Genomic DNA, 21,325 nt, shown 5'->3' with positions numbered 1-21,325 from the left:
AAACCGTCATTCTGTTACCAAACTTTGCATCTGCACTGTTCAAGTAAAATGTGTTTTTGTAACTTTTTCTGTGGGAATTGTTAACAGTTGTCCTTGTGCATTGAGTTGTATGGTTTGTTTAACTTTCCAATCAGTGGATTTTGTTTGACATTTTAAAGTGAAAACTCTAAGTCTCAGCATCATTCTGTCACCATGGAATTGCCCAGAAGTATGTTATGACAGAATGCTGACTTGTGCAAAACAATAAACCTTTTACTACAACAATAGTCAAATGAATCGAATGCAACGTTTTACTCATGAATAACTCAAGTCAGTCTGAAAGTTTTTAACTGAACATCTCTATGTGAGATCGTGGTCTGAAGGATTTGGTAAAGCTAGATCAGAATACAACCAAAATGGCCAGAACTGCTTGGAATCTATCCAAGTGGAGCCATTTTCCTAGGAATAAAGAATGTGTTCACGTAAACAATCCACTGAAACTCTATTAGCTCTCCAGACCTCTGAGACTCCATTTCAAAATGAAATATTTCCCTCATCCCGAAAGTGTAAACACATTAGAAGCTTGTGTCACAGAGAGTAACCACAGCACTACCATAGCATTTACTCTACTTAATGACATTCCAAAGGAATAGGACTTGGGTGATAACAAATAATGGATCAAATACATCATCAGAATCAATAGACTTATCTTATCAACTCAATGTATACAATCTGGTGTCTTCTATACACCGACAGCAATCATCATCTTAGTAATGAAACATCCAGACAGACTACCAGACACAGAGTAGATCATCACACATGGGAAATCTCAATGCATACAAACTATATGTGGACTCATTTCAAAAACACATGTCAGTTTTACTCCTGGATTTTTGTGTGGTATTTCATGAACCATTTTTAAACTGCCCCCACAGAAACCCACTGCTTTGCTCAGAACTGAGAAAGTAAAGCAGATGAACGATGGTGAGAAGGACATGAGATCATTTCTCAGTGCAAATATCAAGCATTGTGATTGTCCTCAACTTTGTGGTTTACCAAGATACTGTAGTTGAAATTCAGAGTAAAATAACACTGATTTTAACTATAGTTACTTATATAAAGTTGAATTCTGAAGAATTAAATATTTGCCCATGATTGAGCAAGAGGCCCTTTTCCCCCTGATCTCTTGAATCCCTCATCCCCTCAACAGTTTTCTCTGACTCGGGTTTCTTTAGATAACCCCTGCAGAGTACTGTTTCTTTTCTTTACAAAGCTCTTGGAATTCCTGCTCACATCTGGGACACATCTTCTACGAGCAGCGATCTCTCTGGCTCTAATCAACTTGAATTAAGGCCATGTATGCAGCAGAACTGTAAATAACAAAAACATTATACTGTAGAACTGAGCTAGTGAGCTAGCGATGCTGGGTGGGAGGCGGAATGTGTCACAGACAGACAGGGATGTCAAAACAGCAGCAACAACAACACACAGTTCTCCTCTCAACACACAGTTCTCCTCTCGGTCTGGCCTGGTTCTCTTCTCATGGTGCTGGAAACCTTTTAGAGCTGACCCTTGAAACGACCCACTCTGCTCTCCCACTCTCCACGTGAAAAGGGATCCTGCTGGGTTTTACTGCTAGATTTAAACTGCTAAAGGCCCTCTAGTCTGCCTTTAACCTACAGTTGTTGCTGTTTTCACCAGGCATTCCTTCCATTCCAAATCATTTGCTCCACAGCATGTGTGATGTGAGCCTTAAGGGCACATGAGAAGGTATTTATCTGAAGGGTTTAATTGCATGGTGATAATCAACTAATTGTGCTTTTAAAAAAATGGTTTAAGTGTTGTGATATCCTCTATTGAAAACATGGAATTAGTGCCATGACTCAATCTGGTTGGTCCTACTGGTCGAATGGGTGTGGTTGAGAACTGACCCCTATTAAAAACTTTGTGGACCAGCTGCCAAAGCCAGTACACTTTCTTTCATTATGTTCAGAAATAATGCCATATATCGTTGTTAGAAAAACTAATCAAAACGTCACGCCAGGGTAAGCCTACATGAGACACAGACCTTATTTTAAGTGTTTCTAAAATCCCCGATGGGAAAATGAATGGTGGAAAAACGATTGGAACCATTTATTTTTCTTGCTGAGTCGGTGGTTGTGTTTGATTAATGTTTTATTCAAAAGTATGGATTTCAACAAACAAAGGCATGCTACAACAGAGGTCAAACAGGTACATGATAAGGGTTTAAGAATGTACATTCTTTAAGGATCAGGTAAAGGGACTCTGAGTCAGAGGTTCGTGAATTAAGAAAGGTTTTATTTTTTACCTCTAGTAGCCTATGCGCTCAACTCTGTAGAGGAGTTGAGGTACTTGGCAATAGTGAACAGCATTTTATATCCCTCAAATGGGGCGTTATTTGTATTCTAATAAGGAATGTAAAGTTATTAATGGTCAGATCATACCAGATAGCTATTGGCAATAAGTAACTGGACTAAATTGTATTGACCACAGCCTATTGAAACAGCAAAAACACTCATAACCATTATCCTTATGTGTTGCAATAATAGGATATTGTAAAAAAGTTTAAAAAATGTTTAATATTTAAGAGGATAATGAGTCGCAAACTAAATATAACATCGAATTGTGTCCCAGGAGATTCTTCAAATGAGGTATAATTCAATAACAACGCTTCGGTGAAGTTGAAGAAACCATCAACTGAATTCAACAGGCTTTTTGCGAATCTAACACAAAGCAAAATAGAAAACTGGAGCGAACCATAAGGGAGCTTCGCATATCAATCAAACAATTGTCTCTAAGTTCGTCTTGAAGAAAATGGTACTTACAAACTGAGTTATATATTTCAGAGTACGCAGTCATCCATCAAAGTCAAGAAGACCTCGGTGATTTGTGATGATTAGATCTGGCCCATTGAGGTCTCGTGTCTTCAACTAGCCTGCAGAAGCACTGGAGTACCGCCCATGCCGTCGACGAGTTGTGTGCACCAGTTGACTCATTGGGAATTTTCTTTAGATAAATATCAACTGTAAAATTAACCAAACAATTTAATCAAACAGTATCAGTCAAAGATGCAACATTTTCAAGTGCACTGTCCCCTAGCGTCCCTAGCTATTGCTTTTTGTATGATTTGTGTCTCAATTCCATCTGTATTTAAAAAAAAAAAAATCTTTACGGATTTCCTGGTCAAATAATTTTATGTCCATAGATAATCAGTGTTTGACTCGGACTGAAATAGTTGCGGGTACTCAATTTGGGTGCTGGTACTGTTTATATAAGTGCAGGAGCTCGACAGTACTTTTGAGCTAATATTCTATAAATGGTACAGGTACCGTACTCAGCTCCAGTGAGCTCCTGCCCAAATCAAACACCGTGTATAATCTGTGCTGGGGAACAAGGAGAATTGATGGGAAATATATGGCCAGCAATGCTCTCTAGTGGTAGTTTTTTGTACGGATCTTAAATGATTCTGCCTTAAAATTTGACAAATCTATGCATTATACAAGTTGACCAAACACTAATTCTATGATGATTTTATTTGGAAACTAGATAGAATACATATATTCTACATTTAGATGTTAGCAATTTGGCATAGTATTTTATCCAAAGAGACTAACATGCAGTTAAACTAAGTCCAACTAAACAACCACACATCAGTCATTGCAAATAGCTTGAAAGAGATGGAGATATTTTCACCATAGGCAGACTCAAAGACAGGTGGTAAAGGCCTACAGTAGGGGGAAAAGTACGAGAAAGTGGTAGGAAGTAGGATCTGGCAACAACGTCACTGGAATAGTCACCCCCTGGACTCTTCAATAACCCTGGCTTTTGAACCATTGAGATCTGGCAACGACTCATTGGAATAGTCACCCCCGGACTCTTCAATAACCCTGGCTTTTGAACCATTGAGATCTGGCAATGACTCATTGGAATAGTCACCCCCGGACTCTTCAATAACCCTGGCTTTTGAACCATTGAGATCTGGCAACGACTCACTGGAATAGTCACCCCCTGGACTCTTCAATAACCCTGGCTTTTGAACCATTGAGATCTGGCAACGACTCATTGGAATAGTCACCCCCGGACTCTTCAATAACCCTGGCTTTTGAACCATTGAGATCTGGCAATGACTCATTGGAATAGTCACCCCCGGACTCTTCAATAACCCTGGCTTTTGAACCATTGAGATCTGGCAACGACTCATTGGAATAGTCACCCCCGGACTCTTCAATAACCCTGGCTTTTGAACCATTGAGATCTGGCAACGACTCATTGGAATAGTCACCCCCGGACTCTTCAATAACCCTGGCTTTTGAACCATTGAGATCTGGCAACGACTCATTGGAATAGTCACCCCCGGACTCTTCAATAACACTGGCTTTTGAACCATTGGGATCTGGCAACGACTCATTGGAATAGTCACCCCCGGACTCTTCAATAACCCTGGCTTTTGAACCATTGGGATCTGGCAACGACTCATTGGAATAGTCACCCCCGGACTCTTCAATAACCCTGGCTTTTGAACCATTGAGATCTGGCAACGACTCATTGGAATAGTCACCCCCGGACCCTTCAATAACACTGGCTTTTGAACCATTGAGATCTGGCAACGACTCATTGGAATAGTCACCCCCGGACTCTTCAATAACCCTGGCTTTTGAACCATTGAGATCTGGCAACGACTCATTGGAATAGTCACCCCCGGACTCTTCAATAACCCTGGCTTTTGAACCATTGAGATCTGGCAACGACTCATTGGAATAGTCACCCCCGGACTCTTCAATAACCCTGGCTTTTGAACCTTTGAGATCTGGCAACGACTCATTGGAATAGTCACCCCCGGACTCTTCAATAACCCTGGCTTTTGAACCATTGATCTGGCAACGACTCATTGGAATAGTCACCCCCGGTGGTGCCCATGTCCATTATCTCATAGGTGCAAACATTTTTGTCCCTGGCATTGTAGGCTGAAATCCCACCTGAAAAGACATAGACAATAGATTTTTACCATGGTATGCATGCATTCGCAAACATAACAAACATGCAACTCGTTACTTATATCCAGTGGTGTAAAGTACTTAAGTAGTTTTTGGGGGGTATCTGTACTTTATTATTTATATTTTTCCAACTTTTATTTCACTACATTCCCAAAGAAAATACAATTTTCCCTGACACCCAAAAGTACCTTTTACATTTGAACAGGACAATTGTCTAAATTCACACACTTATCAAGAGAACATCCCTGGCATCCCTAATGCTTCTGATCTGGTGTACTCACTAAACACAAATGCTTCGTTTGTAAACTATGTCTGAGTGATGGAGTGTGCCCCTGGCTATCTGCCAATAAAAATGTTAATACATACAATTGTGCCTTCTGGCTTGCTAAATATAAGGAATTTGAAATGGGTTGTACTTTTGATACTTAAGTACATTTTAGCAATTCCATTTACGTTTGATACTTAAGTAGGCCTATATTTAAAACCAAATACTTTTAGACTTTCACTCTAGTTATTTTCTATTAAGATATCTTTACTTTTACTCAAGTATGACAATTGAGTACTTTTTCCAGCACTGCTTCTATCAAACTATAGAGTAGAGTTGTGGGTGAGACACACCTTTCAGCTGGTGCTCCTTGGGCCATGCTGGGAATTTCGCCTGGATCCTACGGAAAGAAAATGTTTATAAATCAATCAAACCACTTTTTTAATGCTTTCCTAAAATACAATTCAAGCCACTGATTATAGCATCACTGCAATTCAAAATCATGAAATGTTGTGTTTCTAGCTCCATGGAGCAATTATCAAATGTAATGTAATATGAATGAATAGCCTCCTGAAAAGAAGAATAGGAAGATGCTATTAAAACCTGACAGATTTAAACAGAAATACCCTTTGTAAAATCTGCTTCCTTATTCTCACACAATCAACAACATATGCACACAAGTCAACCTACATCAGCCCAAAGCAGTTCCCATTGTCTTCCCAGCCATGGTCCAAATTAATTATGTGGTAAATGGAGGTGAAAACGCCTTTCGTGCAAAAGTTGACACAATAACCATCATATCGACGTTCAATTTTGAGTCTCGTGATGATATGGTGTGTGGTCCTCCCACTACGACCCGGGAAACCATGCAGTTTATTAGGCTACAGATAGAATAAATGATGATGAACTTCACAGGGTGGTGAAAGAGCACGATGATTGCGCTTGATGCTACTTTCCAATAGCCTATCAATGGTCTTATTCTGTTGACATGATCATCGATGCTTGACTGCCGTTTGACAAATACAAATATTGTCCGCCTTATCCATATTAATCTCTTCGTGTAGAAGAGCCTACATGAAGATCCTAGAAGAGCACTGCATCTGCGAGCTGTTGACACATTTGCGATGTGTTTTTGTGACAACTATCCGTAGAGTTGAAAATGCGATGGAAACACATTGCACTTTAGCTTTTTATTCCGTCCATGAACAGTTAAGCGAAAAAGTACATTGCGTACATTACGTCATCATTCACAGATTTGTAACTGCAACAGGTCCATTTTGTGGAAACATGCCACTGGTGGGAAAATGCCAAATGTGTTATGCGGATTCTAGAATATTCGCATGGAAATCTGTCGCCAATTGGATGGATGGAAAGGTAACTACTCACTGATTTGATTTGTATAGAATACATTTGTGCATATTGAAAATGATAGGAATACCTGTCAACTACATAGATAAATGCGGGGAGTCTAGGTTTCAGAGCATGACGTAGACTTTCCAACGACCAATGGAAATAGAAAGAGGGGAGGTCCTTTCACCAGGAAGGTATTTCAGCAGACACGATGCGATCAATGTTTTGACACAGTCATTAGTTGTCGCGTGTGTATATATGTCCATGCACTGCCTTTATAGACTACGCACGAGCTTCATTAGCTTACAATTGTTTTAGCTTGGCGAGGCTCTGTTGCCTCACGATGTCTCTGTCTGTCCATAAATGGTTTTGCGTCCTGATTCTGTGTATGTTCTCTCATGACGTTGTTGCAAAAACAGGTAACTCACTTTTCAAAAACCTTTTTATAGTAAGTCGCTTCTTGTTGATGTTGAGTTTCTGTGAGAACGTATTATTGATCAGTAACATTGTTACAACTTTAGTCATGTTGCCCAATGTATGGCGTTCGTTCAAAGCTTGCTACGTTGTAGCTGATTTTTAAGGCGGGGCAATTGTGGCTTCAGAATTCTGATATTTTGCGAAATGCCTGATCTGATTGGTCAATAACAATTTTAGTGGTGATTGAATCAGAATTGGGCTGCATGTGTTAACGCAGCCATTGTAACATTGACTAATAATCTTTCTTTAGTTAGGCGCAATGTTCTCTTCATCATGGCTGACGATTTGAGACCAACATTAGGATGCTACGGGGATCCTATTGTAAAGTCACCAAACATTGATCAACTTGCCTCTAAAAGTAACGTCTTTCTCAACGCATATGCCCAGGTAGTCCTACAAACAAAGTGATTTAACGCTGTAGCGCAAGCCTACTTTGGTTGGCAATTCATTTTCTAGCAGTGATTGTAACTATATAGACAAAATGGGACAGTAAGTAATTTCTCTCATTCAATTTGTAGCAAGCAGTGTGCGCACCAAGTCGGACCTCCTTACTAACAAGTCGTAGACCCGACACAACCCGGTTATATGACTTTAACTCCTACTGGAGAGTGCATGCGGGGAACTACACCACTCTCCCTCAGTACTTCAAGTCAAAGGGCTACACCACCATGTCGGTTGGAAAGGTTTTTCACCCAGGTAAAAGTATCCTAGACATTTTGTCAGCAGGTTGACATTTTATTGGGATGAATCTATTCCTGAAGGCTGAGTGCTTTCTGCTTGATGGGCCAGACGCAAAGTCAAAATTGGCTATATAGTTTTAAAAATGCATTCACAAATGTTTGTTTTGGTCCTAATTGAAAGTTGGGTGTGAAGTTAGCAGTGTGTTTAGTTTTCAAATCTGACTTTGTGGCTAGTGACCAACCAACAGAGCTGCCGCCAGGACAGGATTCATCCCAATAAATGCCAACCTGCCATTTGTCTTAGACCTACTTAATGTTATTGGTTGGTGAATTCTTAGAAGTCTACGTTGAAATTAAGTAACAATTATCTTCTGTGCTTCTGTGTTCAATGTTTTAAAACCCCTTATTGCACAAAATAAGCAACATCTCTTGTCATGTGACGTGAATCTATCAAATTGCCAGAGGCTGTTTCCCATGTCGTCTTAATACTAATATCGCTGTGTTTTGTGCTGAAGGCATAGCCTCTAATCACTCGGATGATTACCCGTACAGCTGGTCTGTACCTCCTTATCATCCTCCCTCTTTCAAGTATGAAAATATGAAGGTCAGTGTTTGTCTTGACTGCTGCCACAACTCCATGGTCTAGAGGCTTTAGCCATATGGCTTAAATGATGTCAGTATACTGAATAGTCTATTTAATTTAGTGAATGGATTCCATTCAGTAGACATTCATTTTAAGAAATTGCTACAAATGCTTATGCATGTTATCTGATTTCAGCCCTCTGTATGTCTAGTTTAACTGCCTAATGTAAATGTTTCTCATGCATTTAAAACAATTCTGAAGGGTTTAATGTTTACCATGAATGACATGTACTGCTTTGTTTAGGTTTGCAAGGGCAGTGATGGCAAACTGCATGCCAACCTGTTGTGCTCAGTTAATGTGTCTGAAACCCCTCTTGGGACACTGCCAGACATGGAGAGCACAGAGGAGGCCATCAGGCTGCTCAAGTCCACAAGGGATTCTGGCAAGAATTTCTTTCTGGCTGTTGGATTCCACAAACCTCACATTCCCTTCAGAATCCCACAGGTACTGCTGCTTGCCTGGCTTACTTCACCGTAACACCAGGAGCGGTTAAACCAGGGGTTTCCCATACTCCGTCCTCAGATCCCAAGGAGCGCACGTTTTTGCTCTACACTGCTGACTCAAATCAACTAATCAAGCTTTGATAATTTGGATCAGCTGTGTAGTGTTAAGGTAAAAAACTAAACGTTCACTCCTTGGAGGCCCGAATGACAGAGTTTGGAATTTCGCTGGGTTAAACCATGATGTAGATGAGCAATAAATGTAGATGGTATGATTTGTAACATACTGATGAAACTGCCATGGCACTTGTAAACTGTCATTTTGTTCTTAAATGGCCTAACTCTGTGTATTAGGACTTCTTGAAACTCTATCCCCTGGATAAGATGAGCCTGCCTCCAGACCCTGACGTTCCTAAAGGCCTCCCCAGCGTGGCCTACAATCCCTGGACTGACATCAGGAAAAGGGAAGATGTCCAAGCTCTAAACATCAGCTTCCCATATGGGCCGATCCCAAAAGATTTCCAGGTTGGTTTGGTATCCGTTCATTATTTGTAGGCGCAAGGTATCTATTCATATGGTTTTTAATGTGGCTGTAAGATGGTTGAAGCACAACTGGTGGATTTCTTTCCTTCCAATCTGTTACATGAGGTGATATGATGCAGATACATGTTGAACTATTTAAACATTCTTACAGAAACCTACAGGTCGAAGCAGCATATTATACTACAGCAGGTTGCATACTGTTATGTATTATTGATATACCATAAATGTTGGCTTCAGCTCCAGATTCAACAGCACTATTATGCATCTGTGTCATACATGGACTCCCAAGTGGGTCGGTTGTTGAATACTCTGGATTATCTTGGCCTGGCTGAAGACACTGTTGTGGTCTTTACATCTGACCATGGTACGTCAATTCTTCCTTCTGTTTCAATACGTTATGTACTGTAGAGATGTGAAATCTGCTGCATGCATCAAACTGCTGTCTAGCCTATAATAGTTTGTCAATGGGTACATTTCTTTTGTAGTTTGTCCACTAGATGGGGCTGTGACAACACAAATTCTGCCTTTACACTCCTGAGTTCAGACTTCACCAGCCTCAAGCTTGGATTCCTTCAAACCTTATGTTAACTTGACTAGGAACTGTTTATGCATGTTGTATAGCGATATTTAAACAAGAATAACATTTAATTATGTTGTTTGGGTATGTATTTGTAATGGGAGTCATTTCTCTTACAGGCTGGTCACTTGGGGAGCATGGAGAATGGGCCAAATACAGCAACTTTGACGTGGCCACTCGCATTCCACTAATGTTCTACGTAGCAGGCGTGACTGCAGTCCGTCCTTGGCCAGAGACCTTCCCTTACATTAATGTGTTTGGCCCAACACTGCATCACTTCACACGAGGTATACTATACACTCCATAGTTAATAACTAGTTTTCATTCCTCGTGCACTTTTTATCACTGATCTGGCAAGATGTGGTGATGATGAAGGCAGTATGGTGGAAACCGATCCAGTTTTTTTCTTCCCATCAGTGGTAGTGAAGGAGAGGAAGCCATTAGGAAGATTGAATTGCATACTCCTTGCGTCTTCTCCTCTTGTCTTCACAAAACCCATTGGTGGAGGCAGGGGGGAGGGACCTCTGGCGTTGTCATCCAATGGGTTCTGAGAAGGATAGGACGTGAGGAATATGTCAATGGACTGCGTTTAGACAGGTATCTCAATTCTGCAAAAAAATAAAATCAGAAATTGGTCTTTTGACTTATCAGATCAGCCCTGGAAAAAAGCTGATGTGAAAAGACCTATTGTGGTTGGTCAGAAGACCTATTAGTGAAAATTATAGAATTGGGCTGGCTGTGTAAATGCAGCCTTTGAGACACACTATTCTATTCTCTCTGCAAGTCATTCTCCCAGGACAGATTGCAGGAAGTTTGCTCCACTATGGCTACGTCTGCACAATACTGAGATTTTTCCACTAATTAGGCTTTTGATCAATCACATCTTTTTCAGTGTTTTTCTCTTTGGTGAAAAATATCAGCATTAGACTGCCTGTAAATGCAGCCTATGTAACATTGTTATTCCCCATATAATGTAGTAGACTATCGGTTGTGGGGCTGTGACTCACACTACCTCTTCTCCACAGGAGGAACAGTGAGCAACGTGAACGAGCTGCTAGATATCTTCCCCACTGTGGCTGTCCTGGCTGGGCTGAAGCCCCCGCTCCCCTGTCCAGACAACTCCTTTGATGTGGAGCTCTGCACCGAGGGACACGACCTGGCCTACACCTTCAACAACGACGACAATCACAAGAAGTCTGAGGCCATTGCCTTCAGCCAGTACCCCCGGCCTGCCGACACCCCCCAGGAAAACTCTGACCTGCCCGACCTGAAGGACATCCGGATAATGGGCTATTCTCTGCGCTCCTGGGACTATCGCTTCACTGTGTGGGCGGGCTTCGACCCAGCTAGCTTCCAGGCTAACCTGTCAGATGTGCATGGTGGGGAGCTGTACCTCCTGGAGGAAGACCCAGGCCAGGACCACAACCTGTACAACACCTCTGAGCACAGCCTGCTGCTCTGCAAGCTGGGCCAGGGCCAGCAGCCCTGGGCACAGACCCTTAAACAACACCTCCTATACCTCACTGCAGGGAATAAATCTAAAGGGATGGCATGATGCTTTGTGTAATGAACTATTTTGCTGTGTTCATAAGGGATGTTTCCATTCTAGGCAAGTGCCTATATCTAGATTGTTTCAGCTTCTATTGGCACTTTAGGTTTTTAGGTGTAACCCTTGTCTTAGCAGTTCAGGTTTCTGAATGTTGATGGTGAATTTCAATGGCAAGAATTTGACACCAGCTCTAAATCGAACCTAACAACTCCAATAGATCCCTGTTCACTGGTTATCAGTATGCTAGTTTGAGATCAGACTTATTTTTCAAGCATAAGGTAATGTACTGTAACAAACTAATGGTGAAATGTGTATTTATATAGGGAAAGATCATTAGGGCCAACATGGAGGTGTTGGTGAACATGCTGTACTGTAACAAACTGATGGTGAAATGTGTATTTATATAGGGAAAGATCATTAGGGCCAACATGCTGTACTGTAAAACTATCCACATTCATACTTTGCACAATTTGTTTTTTTTTTGTTTTAAATTTGGAACAACCTATTTATCCAAGAAAATTCCATTGTTTTTTGCAGTCTGAACGTGAGGTCAGGCCAGTTGGAGATGGATCCATGGGCTGATTGAAGCTTCTTTTAATTGCTTGCGCCAAAGGGGAATTGCATTTGTGCTCAAACTTTATCTGTGATTTGAATTCTCTATCAACTCCTGTACTTAGTTCTGCTAGTAAATGTTCCCCATTTAGGTTCCTTCCCCTGTGAATGAGGCAACACTGTCTGGGAGCTGAAAGACACTATCTGGAGAGAATGTGCAACTCCTCACATATTGTCCAAAAATAATTATTACCACTCAACTAGTCCTATCTATACAAATGTTTATTCTTCACTACTTTCATAAGAGTGGCTCTACTGAAGTTAAGGTAGTGTGTACACTCAAATTGGTTAATTTGACTTTAATCTGTCAGGCACTGACACTCAACCTTGAGTTGCAGCACTATCCTGATGTAATAGGACAGGGGAGCGCTTCATTGACTCATATAGGAATGTTATTTACCTTAAGTAGACAATGTGACCTAACACTGATAGACGATGGACTTTAACCATGCAAACCTGTTAATATGATTAAACAAGGAATCAATGTGGATGTGGTAATGGGTCACTGCTTAAGCTAATCATTACTTTGATACAACCATGTGACATCTGTGTGGTGAATGAATCTGTTACATCCAGGGTTGGTTTTGAAAATCGCATGCAGATTGGTCAGTCGTGTTTAGGAATCAATCCCCATTTGTTGGTATTTAACAAATCCATATCAAATTAGTGTCACTTTGTCTTGCTGATTCAGAAGCACCTTATTAGGGTAGTGGGTAATGGCAATTTATTAATGAAAAAAAATGCTTGATGACGATTAATGAATTGAGAGAATGATGCTGAAAAACCGGTCTTTACTTTAGAAACGCAACTCCCAAGTTGCAGCAGCAGGACCCTGCTGGAGGAGGGCGAGTAAAGACTTATCAGCCCAATGTCAAACCCATACAAGCCAGCTGGACTGTTAGGAACTAGTCTGACAACTATGGCAATCAGAGCGACTTGGAGATCATGAGCAGGCTCTTGCTCACTCATGAAGTGCTCATTCTTTTGATCGCTGCCGGTCTCCACAGTCTGGTATTGAGATGGGTTATGGCTCACAGAAATGCCCAATGTTATGATATAGTGTATCTTATTTGTCTGTCCTTGCCTGCAGAATATGGTAATTAGAAACAATATTATTCCTCAAACTCAAAACTGCATTATACGTACAGTATGTATATTTGTTTGCATGAAATGCACTATGTCTCGAGGGCAAGTGTGCCTTGTCCTTGTAGCTTGGCTGAGAGGAGCAGCTGGTAGACAGTGTTTATCTCCAGAGGATGTTGTACTGTAGGATATGGCTGGTAGACAGTGTTTCTCCCCAGAGGATGTTGTACTGTAGGATATGGCTGGTAGACAGTGTTTCTCCCCAGAGGATGTTGTACTGTAGGATATGGCTGGTAGACAGTGTTTCTCCCCAGAGGATGTTGTACTGTAGGATATGGCTGGTAGACAGTGTTTCTCCCCAGAGGATGTTGTACTGTAGGATATGGCTGGTAGACAGTGTTTCTCCCCAGAGGATGTTGTACTGTAGGATATGGCTGGTAGACAGTGTTTCTCCCCAGAGGATGTTGTACTGTAGGATATGGCTGGTAGACAGTGTTTCTCCCCAGAGGATGTTGTACTGTAGGATATGGCTGGTAGACAGTGTTTCTCCCCAGAGGATGTTGTACTGTAGGATATGGCTGGTAGACAGTGTTTCTCCCCGGAGGATGTTGTACTGTAGGATATGACTGGTAGACAGTGTTTCTCCCCAGAGGATGTTGTACTGTAGGATATGGCTGGTAGACAACAGTGCTCCAGTGAATGGTGTGGCAGATATTACAGCCCAGGATCTGATGCCCTCCATCTGGCCTAGTAAGGCAGAGTGCCAGCCAGGCCAGCAGAGATGTTGTACTAGGATATGACAACAGTGCCCCTACAGCCCTCTGATGCCCTCCCTCTTTCACCAGAGAGTCTATGCCCCCCTCCTCCCCTCCCTTTTCACCACCCTCTCTCCTGGCACAGTGAAGCTGAGATGTAGCCCACAGCTAGAGCAGAGGACTATCTCAGTAGTGATCATGTTGACAGCTCTGTTTAACAGAGCCGTCTGGGATAGGAGACAAGTGGTCAATACTATGCTCTCAACATACAGTACCAATAAGGGGATATTTCAGTGTTGATAATGGATGGCTTCCAAAAGCCCTTATACGTCTCAAAGAATACAATGCTTTTGTTTGTAATATTTTATTTATTTATGTATATATATCCTGAACAAAAATGTAAAGGCAACATTCTACAATTTCAAAGGATTTATGGAGTTATAGTTCATGTAAGGAATTCATGTCAGTCAATTGAAATAAATTCATTAGGCCCTAATCTATGGATTTCACATGACAGGGAAGGGGCGCAGCCATGGGTGGGCCTGGGAGGGCATAGGGCCTACCCACTTGGGAGCCAGGCCCAGCCAATCAGAATTCGTTTTTCCCTAAAAAGGGCTTTATTACAGACAGAAATACCCCTTAGCACCCCCCCCCCACACACACAATTCCCTAAAACAATGTTGGAGGCGGCTTATGGTAGAGAAAACAACATTACATTCTCTGGCAACATCTCCTGCAGTCAGCATGCCAATTGCACAGTCCCTCAATTTGAGACATCTGTGGCATTGTGTTGTGTGACAAAAACAAACTCCACTTACACTATTGTACTGGTCAGTCCTTTAAATAGACCTACTATCTGTGACTATTGTTTACCTGACTGTCTGTGTATTTAATAAGATTAACTTCAAAGATGCATAATTCATTTTTTAACCTCTTTTTCTACTGAAAGCTGCCATATGTTTAATTTCAGTCATAAACATTTCCATGGAGATGCATTACAAAGTAAAACAGATCCAGAGTTGACGCTCCATGTGAAAACATATCAGACAATTACGTGAAGTTTCTAATGAAACCCTCTAAGATTTTCATACAAACATAATATTGCTGTCTGAAATTGTTATTCAAATGAGTGTGCCAATATCAATTAATATGCAAATGTATTTTTTTGTGGTGAATTTGCTATAGGTTTTATGAATAAAGATGACCCAATTTCCGAAACCTGTCGATCTACTTAAATGAATCGATTAATTGTCACGCCTTGGTCTTAGTATTTTGTGTTTTCTTTATTATTTGGTCAGGCCAGGGTGTGACATGGGTTTATGTTGTTGTATTTCGTATTGGGGTTTTTGTATTATTGGGATTGCGGCTGAGTAGGGGTGTTGTATGGGCTTGGCTGCCTGAGGTGGTTCTCAATCAGAGTCAGGTGATTCTCGTTGTCTCTGATGGGGAACCGTATTTAGGTAGCCTGGTTTCGCTTTGTATTTGGTGGGTGATTGTTTCTGTCTCTGTGTAGTGTTCACCAGATAGGCTGTAATATGTTTCACGTTCCGTTTGTTGTTTTGTATTTTGTTTATTACGTTATTTTCATGTTTCGTCATTTCATTCATTAAAGAACATGAGTAACAACCACGCTGCATTTCGGTCCGACTCTCTTTCGACAAACGAAGAACGACGTTACATTAATTGTATAGTTTCTACTTGGGTGCTATGTGAAAGCATCTCACTGGACCTTCGGAACACTGGGAGGAAAGGTGTAAGATCACTTGAGGTGTAAGATCATTACCCCAAGGTTCAGTCCCTCCTCTCCTCCCTCTATCCTCAGCATGGTGATGTTGGGGTCTGTGCCCTTCAGACTGCCATCTGCTGTGATGTGCTGTAATCTCCGATGGTACAGGGCCATCTGTTTACGCTTTACCAAGTCAGAGAAGGAAGTGCTGGTGCAGGCAGGGTGCTAAAACAGGAATCATAATGACCTGAGTTAGAATGAGGACACTACTTCTGAAAAAACACTGTGGCTAATCATAATAATAATAATACTATGAGATTGTGGAATTAGAGGGAGATGCATCCCAGGGGCATTGCTAGATTGCTTAAATCACTCCAGCACATTAAGTGTAATGAAATAGTTGTATATCACACTGCTTTAAAGGACAGCTAGTCGCTTCTGTCTTAAACATGCAATTAAAAGAGCTTTTGTGGTGGTGGAACTGAAAATTACAGCACAGCATTACAACACATAGCCATGATGTAATTGGTGGAAATGCATGATTTATCTTTGCAGCAGCAGCTCAAGCACTTATCATCAAGGGAAGACTTTCCAATATATTATTGAAAGAATGAAAGTACGGCTACAAAATATTATTTATACCATACACAGTTATTGTTCAGGAAAATAACATCCTAATGGGAGTAGAGAAATGTTTATATCAATTTGCAGCCTGTGATAAATGTCATCCCCTAAAGCTAAACTGAGGAGACTGATTTGCTCTTGTTAATTGGCCCAAACTCATTTGCATTATTCAGCTGAACATAAATACGTATTTTCTAATTCAAGAAGAACATGTTTCCATTTCACTGCATGGTTTGGTGTTACTCATTTGTACAGTATATAGTCGTAATGTGACAGATAAGAGATGCTTCCTTCTTCTCTGCCTGGTTGATGAGATAATACAGAAATGACTGATGGGAGATTTCATCTTCAATAAACAGGGGTCGAGGGTGAAAGGTTGATTGTGACTCATTAGTGATGGTAAGAGAAGTATCTACACTGTGACAGGAACATAACTACTATCACCACCACCACTCTGAGAATAACATAGTGAACCTGAAGGGACTGGTGTTCATTATCTGTTCCTCTGAGTGGAAGTTGTCTGATCTGGTGGGATCTGGTTCTATCTCATATATAATTGCCATTGGTGCAACATGACCTTGTGCTCATCCATTTAGGCCCATTCCCCTTTTAATATTTTAGGAATCCTTTAAAAACATATTATCCATGCTGGTGAATACCAGAGTTCATCCTCTAAGCAGCCTTGCCCAGAGGGGACAATTATCAAGCAGACACTTTACATTTTCTCTGCTTCTATGCTGGAGGTTTCTCCCTTTTGCAACTTAAACCTGATAGATTTTTGATTAACTTTACCTACGACTGCTCTTCTTTTTGTTCAACTGGAAATTCCTATTACACACTTATCCTGCATAAGAGACCTGGAGTCCCTTTATAACATGTTATCCTGCATAGGAGACCTGGAGTCACTTTATAACATGTTATCCTGCATAGGAGACCCGAAGTCGCTTTATAACATGTTATCCTGCATAGGAGACCCGGAGTCGCTTTATAACATGTTATCCTGCATAGCAGACCCGGAGTCCCTTTATAACACGTTATCCTGCATAGGAGACCTGGAGTCCCTTTATAACATGTTATCCTGCATAGGAGACCTGGAGTCCCTTTATAACATGTTATCCTGCATAGGAGACCTTGAGTCGCTTTATAACATGTTTTCCTATATGACACTGGAGTATAACGAGTCCATCCTTTAAAAGCTCACCCAGAGGGGACGTGTCTGAAAGAAGGAAAATGGCAGAAACACATGTATTCTACCCGGTTGCTTTTAATGTTAAGAATCATACTGTAAGAAAACACTTTTAAAGCCTCATAAAATTATCCAACTTTCAAAACAAGTCCTTTTTGACTAGCAACAGCAGTCAACTAGCTATCTAGGTGGCTGTTTAGCTTTCTAGCACATTCACTACTTTCTTTGTAAACAATGAACAAGCTAGTTAGCTACCACACATTTTCCATGCTGTTAAAAGGCACAGTCACCTGGTTGAAAACGAGTTTTAATGACTCCAACCTAAGTGTATGTAAACTTCCAACTTCAACTGTACTTATTGACTCAAGACATTTCAACATTTCAACTTTTCAACATAATTTCATTTTGACATTATGGGATATTGTGTGTAGACCAGTGACACAAAATCTCAATTTAATCCATTTTAAATGCAGGCTGAAAGCCTGTAACAAAACAAAATGTGGAAAAAGTCAAGGGGTTTGAATACTTTCTGAAGTTACTTTATGTAACAGTGGCCATGCAATTGACTTTTTGTTTTAAATGGATTTGAGGATAATGTAGTTGAGCCACAAACCAGCGTCCAATTCCCATCACTCTCATGCCTGCCCACACGAATAATGTTCTCTCCTCACGCTAGCACCGCAGGACATGGCTAACATGCCATCTGTGGAATGAGGTTCTGTCCTCATGCTAGCACAGAGTGACATGGCTAACATGCCAACTGTGGAAGAATGTTCTGTCCTCAGGCTAGCACAGAGTGACATGGCTAACATGCCGTCTGTGGAATGATGTTCTGTCCTCACGCTAGCACAGAGTGACATGGCTAACATGCCGTCTGTGGAATGATGTTCTGTCCTCACGCTAGCACAGAGTGACATGGCTAACATGCCGTCTGTGGAATGAGGTTCTGTCCTCATGCTAGCACAGAGTGACATGGCTAACATGCCAACTGTGGAAGAATGTTCTGTCCTCAGGCTAGCACAGAGTGACATGGCTAACATGCCGTCTGTGGAATGATGTTCTGTCCTCACGCTAGCACAGAGTGACATGGCTAACATGCCGTCTGTGGAATGATGTTCTGTCCTCACGCTAGCACAGAGTGACATGGCTAACATGCCGTCTGTGGAATGATGTTCTGTCCTCACGCTAGCACAGAGTGACATGGCTAACATGCCGTCTGTGGAATGATGTTCTGTCCTCACGCTAGCACAGAGTGACATGGCTAACATGCCGTCTGTGGAATGATGTTCTGTCCTCACGCTAGCACAGAGTGACATGGCTAACATGCCGTCTGTGGGATGATGTTCTGTCCTCACGCTAGCACCGCAGGACATGGCTAACATGCCGTCTGTGGAATGATGTTCTGTCCTCACGCTAGCACAGAGTGACATGGCTAACATGCCGTCTGTGGAATGATGTTCTGCCCTCACGCTAGCACAGAGTGACATGGCTAACATGCCGTCTGTGGAATCATGTTCTGTCCTCACGCTAGCACAGCAGAACATGGCTAACATGCCGTCTGTGGAATCATGTTCTGTCCTCACGCTAGCACAGAGTGACATGGCTAACATGCCGTCTGTGGAATGATGTTCTGCCCTCACGCTAGCACAGAGTGACATGGCTAACATGCCGTCTGTGGAATGATGTTCTGTCCTCACGCTAGCACAGCAGGACATGGCTAACATGCCGTCTGTGGAATGATGTTCTGTCCTCACGCTAGCACAGAGTGACATGGCTAACATGCCGTCTGTGGAATGATGTTCTGCCCTCACGCTAGCACAGCAGGACATGGCTAACATGCCGTCTGTGGAATGATGTTCTGTCCTCACGCTAGCACAGAGTGACATGGCTAACATGCCGTCTGTGGAATGATGTTCTGCCCTCACGCTAGCACAGCAGGACATGGCTAACATGCCGTCTGTGGAATGATGTTCTGTCCTCACGCTAGCACAGAGTGACATGGCTAACATGCCGTCTGTGGAATGATGTTCTGCCCTCACGCTAGCACAGCAGGACATGGCTAACATGCCGTCTGTGGAATGATGTTCTGTCCTCATGCTAGCACAGAGTGACATGGCTAACATGCCGTCTGTGGTATAAGTGAACCAGAGCCAAGATTAACATGCTGGAAATGTGATTAAGATCACTTTATTGGTCCAACTAAAATTAGATTTCCGCTTTTAACCGAATCCCTCCGAAAGACATACAGTACAGATGTTTTGCAGAGGTGCAGTTCACACTGGGCACCCAGGGAGATGTTGTGGGAGGTTAAGTGCCTTGCTGAAGGGCACAACAGCAGGCAATGGCAACTAGAATTTAATGCCAGCAACCCTCTGGTTGCCAGCTCACATCCTGTTAGATTTTTCTGATCAGACCAGTGATTTGAACCGGCAACCCCCCGGTTGCTGGCTCGGCTCGCCTCTAACTGCTGGACTACCAGCGTGAGTGTGACTGTGACAGAGGCCACCCTTCTTCTAATGGCACTTTAAACTGTTCCTGAACAGGATCACTCCTCTGGCAGAGCAGAGACAAGACAGTGTGATTAGCAAGTCCCTGAATCTGATTATGTCCTTCGCTCATTATCAACCTCTTTCCCAGCGCCAAGTGTGATCATTACAACTGAAAGCAATAGAAATCCCAGTGAACCAAAAAACAATCCCTTCAATGGCATCGGAGTATCTTTGGATATAATGAGACTGGAGGGGTCAGAGCTTTCCCCTTGGGCATGGGCCAGATATCAAAACAATTCAATAACTATTAGGAGTGTTTTGCAGTCACTCGAGGACTACACATTGCCATGCCGCCCAAGTAGATCGCATACTGCACGTACTACACACCCAAAATCCCTTCTTACCCTTCAAATTGAAATTGAAAACAAATTCAGAATTTATTGGACCTTTATCTCTCAAAGGCGCCTCTTTGACGAGTGATGAAAGAAAACTCTGCTCTTGATAAATATTTAATTCCCACATCAAAGAGGGAAATTACACTATTTACTGTTCTCTTGATTTTGATAATTTGGAATCTTTTAGAACTATGAGCTCATTTGTTTTTTCATGTTGAACCTTTTATCTGGTTCCATCAGAACCATGTATCTAGAGAGTTGGGCCAATGTGGTTTCTGCATCATGATGCATTTACATGACACTACAACATTCTATGTCAGCCATGTTAGGTCTCCATTAACATTACATGGGGAATATTTCAACAATACCATGTAACTGAATGTCTAAAATTAAAACAATATTCAAAATGTAAACATTTGGCCCAACAATCTAAATACAGTTGAAGTCGGAAGTTTACATACACCTTAGCCAAATACATTTAAACTCAGTTTTTACACAATTCCTGACATTTAATCCTAGTAAAAATTCCCTGTTTTATGCCAGTTAGGATCACCACTTTATTTTAAGAATGTCAAATGTCAGAATGATAGTAGAAAGTAATTTATTTCAGCTTTTATTACTTTCATCACATTCCCAGTGGGTCAGAAGTTTACAAACACTCAATTAGTATTTGGTAGCATTGCCTTTAAATTGTTTAACTTGGGTCAAATGTTTTGGGTAGCCTTCTACAAGCTTCCCACAGTAAGTTGGGTGAATTTCGGCCCATTCCTCCTGACAGAGCTGGTGTACCAAAGTCAGGTTAGTTGGCCTCCTTACTCACACACACATTTTCAGTTTTGCCCACAAATTTTCTATGGGATTGAGGTCAGAGCTTGTGATGGCCATTCCAATACCTTGACTTTGTTGTCCTTAAGCCATTTTGCCACAACTTTGGAAG

At 41.7% G+C, this 21,325-nt stretch overlaps 2 protein-coding genes across 5 annotated transcripts in view; one reads left to right on the top strand and one right to left on the bottom strand.

Moving 5' to 3' along the window:
- LOC124010383 (acrosomal protein KIAA1210-like) overlaps positions 1 to 3,136 on the bottom strand; it is a 36,488-nt gene extending 33,352 nt beyond the window's left edge. For 2 of the 3 annotated variants that reach the window (XM_046322779.1, XM_046322778.1), the window contains exon 1: positions 2,826 to 3,135. The gene's annotated coding sequence lies outside the window, so the exon portion shown is untranslated. Of the gene's footprint in view, positions 1 to 2,825 lie in introns of all 3 variants that reach the window. The other variant, XM_046322776.1, reaches the window with a different exon arrangement.
- ids (iduronate 2-sulfatase) lies at positions 1,906 to 12,043 on the top strand. Of its 2 annotated transcripts, none has more exons than XM_046322782.1 (9): positions 1,906 to 2,024; positions 7,337 to 7,473; positions 7,605 to 7,782; positions 8,282 to 8,370; positions 8,653 to 8,853; positions 9,204 to 9,374; positions 9,630 to 9,756; positions 10,089 to 10,256; positions 10,995 to 12,043. In XM_046322782.1, the coding sequence occupies exons 2-9, from the start codon at positions 7,360 to 7,362 to the stop codon at positions 11,522 to 11,524; spliced, it is 1,578 nt and encodes a 525-aa protein (XP_046178738.1). In that variant the 5' UTR covers positions 1,906 to 2,024; positions 7,337 to 7,359; the 3' UTR covers positions 11,525 to 12,043. The 2 variants fall into 2 exon arrangements, with proteins under 2 accessions (XP_046178738.1, XP_046178737.1); XM_046322781.1 differs by lacking the exon at positions 1,906 to 2,024 and adding an exon at positions 6,803 to 7,028.
- Positions 12,044 to 21,325: the final 9,282 nt, after the last annotated feature.

Source organism: Oncorhynchus gorbuscha, linkage group LG23, assembly GCF_021184085.1.
Source record: "Oncorhynchus gorbuscha isolate QuinsamMale2020 ecotype Even-year linkage group LG23, OgorEven_v1.0, whole genome shotgun sequence".
NCBI lineage: Eukaryota > Metazoa > Chordata > Actinopteri > Salmoniformes > Salmonidae > Oncorhynchus > Oncorhynchus gorbuscha.
The sequence above is the reverse complement of the archived record's forward strand: the minus strand, read 5'-3'. Positions and strand labels throughout refer to the sequence as shown.

What these genes read in the sequence shown, in the direction of transcription:
- ids (XM_046322781.1), top strand. Translation starts at nt 6,953, where the DNA reads ATGTCTCTGTCTGTCCATAAATGGTTTTGCGTCCTGATTCTGTGTATG. An exon ending in TGACGTTGTTGCAAAAACAG is followed by an intron (nt 7,029 to 7,336) that starts GTAACTCACTTT and finishes ATCTTTCTTTAG; the next exon opens with TTAGGCGCAATGTTCTCTTC. An exon ending in CGATCCCAAAAGATTTCCAG is followed by an intron (nt 9,375 to 9,629) that starts GTTGGTTTGGTA and finishes TGTTGGCTTCAG; the next exon opens with CTCCAGATTCAACAGCACTA.